Consider the following 9,351-nt stretch of genomic DNA (forward strand, 5'->3'; position numbering starts at 1 on the left):
ATTATTTGGTTAACCTAATCTAACGGTACTGTCAAATATTCGGTCAAAAAAACTCAATACGGCAAATTTATAACTTTGAACTATATTTGTATAATTAAAAAGGGATTCAAAAATATGGATATATAATACACTATTTTTGTAGGAAATTAACTAATACACACTAGCAAACTAATACTTAGACAACAAGAGCAAGTTAAAATTGATATCCAACAACACATGAATGAAAATAAGTCTTTATCATATCCAATGCAATGACAACTCCAGTCTTTATAAGAAATTCAAGTCTAGTTTAAAGAGTTAACGATTCTAAGAATGAAATTCTGATCAAGCTTTAATGCTTTATCTTTTTATATTGTTGTACTTTGTAGTGCATAAGAACTCAAATAGTCCATGAGTCCATCAGCAATTAAACAGAGTTTGAATCTTCCAAGATCCAACTTTCTAAGTTCCAGTTAATCTTAGGGAACTTCAAAAGTCTATTGCTTTAAAGATTTAAGCCTTTAACGTTTAATTTTTTTTTTTTTTAACTTCATGTATTTTTGATCTGTATGAAACGTATACGTATATAATACATATATAAAAAGGTCGAACTTAATAATACATGAAAAGAAACAAGTCTACACTTTCAATACGCCTGAAGTTATTTTTATTTATATGCGTATAGTACGCGTATTAACTGATTATGATAATAAATTAATATTAATAAAATATAAAATATAAGACTGTGTCGTTTGAAAACTCAATACGGCGCCGTCTGGATGGTGTAAAACGAACTTTTTGTTGGTGCCCTAAGCTTCAATTGAGCTTTACTCTTCCGCTCTGCTCTGCTCGCATCGACGCCCTCAACCAACTTCCCGGCCTCAAATTAGGTACCGTGTTGCAAATTCAGTCGCTTTCTCTATTTTCTATATTTCAATCATATGATGGGTGATGAAATTTGTTGGATTTCCACTCTATATTTCAATCTTGTTCCACCTCCATGCCCCGGATTCTTTGCACCTCGGAATCCATGTCACCGATTTCCACTCCAATACATGGGAAGCTGTTCGGTCGGTTAGTCAGATGGATGATATGCAGGACAGCATTGGAATAGGAGGCACTTGGTCGGAGTTCATAGACTATCTTGTCAATTCCATAAAAATCTGAAGATACAAAGCTTGTTTTGGAGAGACCGTTAAACTCAGATGGTGCTGCAGCTGCGAAGTTAGTTGCTCAGAAGTCTAAAGGAATGCCTAAAATTTCCATTGCTATGACGAAGCTTGTGGACTCGGCTGCTACTGAGGCTATTGCAAATCTCTCTCTTCAGCTCTTCAAAGAGTTCAAAAGCATCAACGAGTCTTATGTAGAAGAACGTGAGCGGTCTATGGAATTGTCTAAAGTGGTATCGGCAGAAAAGGAAAGAAACGACAGCATCCAGAGGCAGCTCGAGCTGTATACTAAGAGGCAAAAGATACAAAGGATCGGTTCTTCGGACATTAATGGCGCACAAAACTCTCCAGAAAAACAAGCCACTCGAAATACAAACTCAACAAAAGTTGTCAATCGGGTCGTGCCTGCATATCGCAGGGCAAAAGTACGTGGTACTGTTCTGCAGGAAATCGAAGATGAAACTTAGTAGAAGCTTGTCATTGACCTTTTTTTTTTTTTTTTTGGTCATTGACTCTTTTCTCTCTTTTTTTGGGTCATCGCCTCTGGTGTGAGGTAGGATTATAAGTTTAGGTGTACAGTTTTTCTGGTATTGAATATACTTGATATATCTTGCCATTAGATTGATATAAAAGACATCAAGATTTTTTCGAGTTTCAGTCTTTAACATCCCTATGTGGCGACTTCGTTGGGGCTATATACTATCATGATATATTGGTGCATTTCCTACAGGTAGTACCCTAATGTTTTACATGTATATCCATACAATTGAGTCCAAATCCTACTTGGTAGACATTTTACGAATGAATGATGGACTTTGTTTTTGTTTCTGCGGAAAGCAAACTTAGGGAGTGTGCCTTCCTTGAGTAAAAAGGTTGAAGCCTTATCAGGTTTGCCCATATGGATTTACCCTCAATGGCCTTAATCTGTTATGCTGGCTTGCTGTCATTATGCACTGAAGCTCTTACATCTGTGTGCCTAACCAAATGGTTTCAAAATTAAATGGACTTCTGGTGAGATATTGTTTCATTTTGACTGTTCGCCCTGGTTTAATTGACGTGTATTCATTATGTATTGATTCATACTTCATCTGTAAGCTGGTTCATCATCCTGTTTTGTTGGAATTGTAAACCAAACTTTATTTAATTGCTCTATTTTAATAGTTTCCTAGTGCTTTAGTGTGGTAGTGTTGTCTGGTGTGCTTTAGGTGAGTATAGTAGTTTTGTTGGTCTCATTCTACATCTGGTATCAGAGCTGGTACAGCAGAGCAGGTACAACAGAGAGAGCAAATATAGCAGAGCAGGTGTAGCGATTGATGGCGAACCGAGGGAATGATTTTCCTCAATGCCCAGTTGGAAAATTTGATGGGAAAGGAAACTTCCAACACTGGAGATCGCAGATGGAGCTCTTCTTCAAAATAATGGAGTACACAGAGGTGGTGACAAATGGATTTGCAGATCCAGGAGACCAAGCAAATCTCACACAAAATCAGAGGGAGGAACTGATTCGAAACAGGAAGAAAGATAGCAGAGCCGTGATGTATATTTATGGAGCAATTGATTCTGAAGTCTATGAGAAGATTGCACATGTTGCTACATTGAAGGAGGCATGGGATTGTCTGATCAATACCTTTGTGGGAAGAGATAAAGTGAAGAAGGTGAGATTGCAGACTCTACGACGACAATTCGAGCTTCTTCAAATGGAGAAAAAGGAAAGTATCTCCGATTACTTTGCAAGAACATTGGCCATTGTCAACCAAATGAAGGCCAATGGGGAGGTCATCAAAGAACTCCAGATTGTGGAGAAAATCCTTCGAACCTTGACGGAGCGGTGTGAAGGAAAGGTCACAGCCATTGAGGAGTCTCAAGACCTTAATGCTATGATGGTGGATGACTTAATGAGTTCCTTGCAGGCCTATGAACAGAGGCTGAATGAGAAGTCGGAAATGGTGATTGAAGAAGCATTGCAGACTCAGTTAAGCTTCAAAAAGGAGAAAAATTGGTCGTCCCGTGGTGAGTCAAGCTCAACTCAGAAGAACCAAAACTCAAGTTACAAGAGAGGTTCACAGGGCAGATTTGGAACAAGAAGAGGAAGAGGAAGGGGCTTTCATTGGAGTCAAGGAAGAGATAGAGCAAATGTCCAGTGCTTTAATTGTCATGGATATGGTCATTACAAAAATGAATGCAGCTTGAGAAGGTCGGAGAACAAGCAGTTTCATGCCAAGTTTGCAGAGGACAACAATGACAGTGAAGAGACTTTGTTGATGGCTTTCAGTGCTATGAGTAATGGTGAACAGATCACATGGTACCTGGACACAGGCTGCAGCAATCATATGTCCGGTTACAAGGAGTTGTTTGTTGAGTTAAATGAGTCAATACGGTCAGAGATTACTTCTGGGAATGCTGCAAGGATGCCAGTTAAAGGAAAGGGCAAGATTTCTATCCAGCTGAAGAATGGGATGTACAACACCATATCCGATGTATACTATGTGCCTGGCCTTAGTCACAACTTACTTAGTGTGGGGCAATTATCAGGGAAGGGCTATGACATGAGAATCTTCAGAGGAGTTTTCACCATCAAAGATCCTCGACGGAAACTAATAGCAGAGGTAACCATGGCTCCTAATCGCTTGTTTCCATTGCATATGCAGTATGATAAGTTACCTTGCTTTAGTTCTATGGCAAATGGTGATGATTGGTTGTGGCATATGCGTTTAGGGCATTTAAATTTCAATAGCTTAAATGCTCTTGCAAGGAAGAATATAGTATGTGGATTGCCTCCTATTCATGTTCCAGATCAAGTTTGTGAGACTTGTGTTCTTGGAAAAAAGCATAGAGATACCTGTCCGAAGGGAAGACTATGAGAGCTCAAATGCCTCTTGAGATTATACACTCTGATTTGTGCTCTGTTGAAGTTCCTTCACATGGTGGTGGAAAATATTTCGTCACTTTTATTGACGATTTTAGTAGGAAGACATGGGTGTATATTTTGAAGAATAAGTCTGAAGCATGTGATACATTCAAAGTTTTCAAGGCTTATATGGAAAAGCAAAGTCGGAGAAAAATTAAAGTGTTGAGAACTGATCGAGGCCAAGAATATATTGTGTGTGATGGCTTCTTGAAGGAAAATGGTATCAAGCACCAGCTGACAGCCAGGTACACGCCTCAACAAAATGGCGTAGCAGAGAGGAAAAACAGAACCATTATGGATATGGTGAGATGCATGCTGAAATTTAAAAATTTGCCTAAGAATTTTTGGGCAGAAGCTGTTTCTTGTGCAGTGTACATTTTGAATAGGTCTCCAAGTAGAAGCATTGATGGAAGTACTCCATACGAAGTGTGGAGTGGTGAGAAGCCCAACATTCAGCATATGAGGGTGTTCGGATGTATCGCATTTGCTCATGTTCCAGATCACATAAGGAAGAAGCTTGATGACAAAGCTGATAAGTGCATTTTTATTGGCTATAGTACGGTGACAAAGGGGTACAAGCTTTATAATCCGAAGACGAAGAAAGTAATCGTGAGTCGAGATGTAACTTTTGATGAGCAAAGTGCATGGGATTGGTGTTCAAAAGAAGACAGACCAGCAACTTTCATTCCATTGGAAGATGATTTAATTGAAGATGATCAGCAGGTTAACAATCCAGAAGTTCAATCTCCAGCTAACCAAGTTCCAGAAACCGAGTCTCCACTAGAAGTTGCATCAGCAAGGCCTCAGCGTGAGCATTGTTTGCCATCATACTTGAAAGACTATGAGTTGAACACTACAAGGAGAAACATATCAGATGAAGACATTGTCAATTTTTCCTTGTATGTTGATTGTGATCCTCTTACTTTCGATGAGGCTTGTCGTCAACAACATTGGGTTAAGGCAATGGATGACGAAATTCATGCTATTGAAAAAAATGACACATGGGAGCTCACTTCACTTCCGGAAGGAAAGACAGCCATTGGAGTCAAATGGGTGTATAAGACAAAGTACAAGCCGAATGGAGACATGGATCGCTTCAAAGCGAGGTTGGTAGCCAAAGGCTACAAGCAAAAACCAGGTATTGATTATCTTGAAGTTCTTGCTCCTGTTGCTAGGCTTGATACTGTTAGAATGGTGATTTCCCTTGCTGCTCATAATTGTTGGAAAATATTTCAAATGGATGTTAAATCTGCGTTCTTGAATGGAACTCTTGAGGAAGAAGTCTATCTTGAGCAGCCACTTGGTTATGTGAAGGGAGGCCAATCGGAGAAAGTATATAAGCTGAAAAAGGCGCTATATGGCCTTAAACAAGCTCCAAGGGCATGGTACACCCGAATTGATTCCTACTTTGTGGAGAATGATTTTAAAAGGTGTCCATATGAGCATACTTTATATGTTAAAGCTAATTTGCAGGGAGATGTTGTTATTGTGTGCTTGTATGTGGACGACCTTATTATCACAGGTAATAATCCAAAGCTAGTTGAAGAAATCAGGGAGGCTTTGGCATCTCACTTTGAGATGACTGATATGGGGTTGATGACTTATTTTCTTGGTATTGAAGTGGTGCAAAGTGAGAAGGGGATTTTTATCTCACAAAGGAAGTATGCTGGAGACATTCTTAGACGTTTTAAGATGGAGTTCTGCAACCCAATCTTGCCTCCAGTTGAACAGAGATTGAAATTGAAGAAAGATGGCAGTGGCGAGTTTGTCAATCCCACTCGATACAAGCAACTTGTTGGGAGTTTGCGCTACTTGACGACTACCAGACCTGACATCACATTTGGAGTTGGACTGATAAGCAGATTTATGGAGTCTCCTCGTCAGTCACATATGCAAGCAGCAAAAAGAATACTGAGATATGTCAAAGGAACTCAAAGTGATGGTGTTTTCTATGCAGCTCACTGTCTGAATGAACTTGTTGGATACACAGATAGTGATTGGGCAGGAGATGAAAAGGCAAAGAGCACCTCAGGTTATGTTTTTGATATAGGTTCTGGTGCTATATGTTGGTCTTCAAAGAAGCAGCAAGTGGTGGCACTTTCATCAGCTGAAGCAGAGTATGTTGCAGCAAATAGGTGTGCTACTCATGCAATTTGGCTGCGTTGAATTCTTGGAAACTTGCACCAAGAACAGAAAAATCCTACAACAATCTTCTGTGATAATAACTCAGCAATCTCATTGTCAAAGAATCCAGTTTTTCATGAGAGGACAAAGCATATTCATGCCAAGCATCATTATATTTGAGATTTGGTGAAGATGAAAGAGGTTGCAGTTCACTATTGTCCATCTGGAGATCAAGTAGCTGATATATTTACAAAGCCTCTGAAAACAGTTGCTTTCTTGAAGTTGAAGGAGCTAATGGGGATGATGAAGTTTGAAGATCTCAGTTTGGTTTAAGGGAGGCTGTTGGAATTGTAAACCAAACTTTATTTAATTGCTCTATTTTAATAGTTTCCTAGTGCTTTAGTGTGGTAGTGTTGTCTGGTGTGCTTTAGGTGAGTATAGTAGTTTTGTTGGTCTCATTCTACATGTTTAACCTTAACCTGGTTCATCATCCTGCACCTTTTCAAGAGCAATTGAGGGAGATATATCTCAAAGGATATTTGACTCTTTGCACCCTGCAAACTGCGGTTTGATTCTTGTCATGATGCCTTTGTATGCTGAAATTATAATGCCAATGTCTAGAGATAATTTGTTCAAGATGGATCCTAAAGGGTGTGATTCATTTCTGCAATTCTGCAACAGGCCAACCAGAACATAGTCCCTTTATTTATATCTTTCACTGCGTTATTTACAAGTTCCGATACGATTGAATGATCTGAATCTAATCCGGCGCTCCATACGAACAACCAAGTTGAGCACTTAGCCTATCGCCAAGTTTGGTCTTCCTAGATTTCGTTTTAACTGGTTTGTTATAATCTTACAATAAAACGAAATTAGCTGGACAAATCATGTATGCATATGTTTTTGTTTAGATCTGCTTGTCTGTATCCGACCACGTCCTTTCTCATCTTTTTTGTCTCCACCGTGTCCAAATCGTCACCTCAAACGTCATTTGCTTTCTCCCAATCCCTTATATAAACTCTTGATATACTATCGCCACCTTATATCTCCCAGCATTATTAAGAGTTTCACCTTCACTTCACTGCGCTACCTAAAGCTCTATTCGTAACTGGCAACTAATCCAAGCTCCACCCCGCGCCTCCATATCGGCAACTACCGCAATGACGCAACACCGCTTCATTATGGTAACATTTCCCACTCAAGGCCACATCAATCCTTCCCTGCAACTTGCCAAGCGTCTCATTCACATCACCGGTGCACATGTAACGTTTGTCACGGCCCTCTCCGCCCACCTCCGAATTGGTGATAGCATCAGTACTCCTAGTGGCTTGACTTTCGCCCCCTTTTCCGATGGATATGATCAAGGATTTAGGTCCGCGGATAGTACTCAGCATTTCATGTCTGAGCTAAAGCGTCGCGGAGAGCAAGCAATCACAGATCTTGTAGTGTCTAGTGCAAACGAGGGCCACCCTTACACTTGCATATTGTGCACCTTACTTCTTCCTTGGGTGGCGGAACTGGCACGTGAACTCAACCTCCCAACAGCGGTTGTTTGGATTCAGCCAGCCACAGTGTTCGACATATACTACTACTACTTCAACGGCTACAAAGATCTCATCAACATCAATACTGCTGCTAATAGTGACCCTTCCTATGCAGTAGAAATGCCAGGATTGCCGCTAGCGCTGAAGAGCCGCGACCTTCCTTCCTTCATTGTTGCTACGAATCCGTACAGCGGAGCTCTCTCATTGTTCGAAGAACAGTTTGAGAAGCTCGGACAAGAAAGCAGGCCAATTATACTTGTGAACACGTTCGATGCACTAGAACCAGAGGCGTTGAAAGCAATAGACAAGTACAACTTGATCGGAATCGGGCCTTTAATGCCATCGGCTTTCTTGGACGGCAAGGATCCGTCCGATAAATCATTCGGAGGCGATCTTTTCCCGAAGTCGAAGGACTCAACGTACCTGGAATGGCTGAACTCAAAGCCAGACGAGTCTGTCGTCTACGTCTCGTTTGGGAGCATTTCCGTGCTGTCCAAGATTCAAATGGAGGAAATTGCAAAAGGGTTGTTGGATTCCGGACGTCCGTTTCTGTGGGTGATTAGAGAAAACGAAAAGAGTGGAGAAGGTAAGGAAGAGAAAGAAGACGAGGAGCTGAGTTGCAGAGAGGAACTAGAAGAGCTTGGGATGATAGTCCCATGGTGTAATCAAGTGGAGGTTCTTTCGAATCCTTCATTGGGTTGTTTTGTGACACATTGTGGCTGGAATTCAAGCTTGGAGAGTTTGGTTTGTGGGGTACCTGTGGTGGCATTTCCCCAGTGGACAGACCAAGGCACAAATGCCAAGTTGATAGAGGACATGTGGAAAACAGGGATGAGGGTAGCACCGAATGAGGAGGGTGTTGTTGTGGGTGAGGAGCTCAAGAGGTGTCTGGATTTGGTCATGGGAAGTGAAGAGTTGAGAAGCAATGCTTTGAAATGGAAGGACTTGGCAAGAGAGGCTGTTAGTGAAGGTGGATCTTCTGATAACAATCTCAAGGCATTTTTGGATGACATTGGAGGTGGCTGTTTGCCAGCCTAAAGCGATTAATGCCTATCTACTGGGAATATAAAATGGATTGCTTATGAAATTGAATATATTTATATTGACATTTGGTCATATATTTTCATGGAAAAGTATGAGTTTATGTTTAATTTCCGAGTGACGTCTGTTCTTATTGGATATATAGATTGCATGATGATGTTTGACTAATTGTAATCTCATGTGATTCTCGTTCACTAGCTATAGTGTGTATGTATAGTTCTTGTGACTATTTGGTTAACAAAAGTGTGTCACCATTTTATTTTATGTAAACTTAATTTTGGATGACAAAAATTTAATCCATACTCACACAATCACACTTCAACAACCTGTCTTAGATTTCAACATTTTAGCAACATTTCGGTTCATGCATGACGTATACGCCTAACCATCAATGAATTTGACAAATATATATATAATAAAGTGCATGCCCCTTTTCAATTTTTAAAAGAGTTCTCTAACTGTTTTGAAATTTGAACTTATCTGATATACAAATATAATATAATCACTAACGCTAATTGGCTTAAATTTATTTAAAATTATCAAAATTTTCATTATTTTACCTTACTGATATCTAAGCAATCTTTAA

The 9,351-nt window shown here is 40.0% G+C and overlaps 2 protein-coding genes across 2 annotated transcripts; both read left to right on the forward strand.

Moving 5' to 3' along the window:
• Positions 1-930: 930 nt before the first annotated feature.
• LOC133711442 (uncharacterized) lies at positions 931-1,615 on the forward strand. The gene is made up of 2 exons (XM_062137567.1): positions 931-1,096; positions 1,149-1,615. The coding sequence occupies exons 1-2, from the start codon at positions 931-933 to the stop codon at positions 1,613-1,615; spliced, it is 633 nt and encodes a 210-aa protein (XP_061993551.1).
• Positions 1,616-6,934: 5,319 nt separating this feature from the next.
• On the forward strand, positions 6,935-9,035 carry LOC133709981 (phloretin 4'-O-glucosyltransferase-like). Its single transcript, XM_062135952.1, has one exon. The coding sequence runs from the start codon at positions 7,341-7,343 to the stop codon at positions 8,760-8,762; it is 1,422 nt and encodes a 473-aa protein (XP_061991936.1). The 5' UTR covers positions 6,935-7,340; the 3' UTR covers positions 8,763-9,035.
• Positions 9,036-9,351: the final 316 nt, after the last annotated feature.

The sequence above is a fragment of the Rosa rugosa genome, chromosome 5 (genome assembly GCF_958449725.1).
Source record: "Rosa rugosa chromosome 5, drRosRugo1.1, whole genome shotgun sequence".
NCBI classification, from domain to species: domain Eukaryota; kingdom Viridiplantae; phylum Streptophyta; class Magnoliopsida; order Rosales; family Rosaceae; genus Rosa; species Rosa rugosa.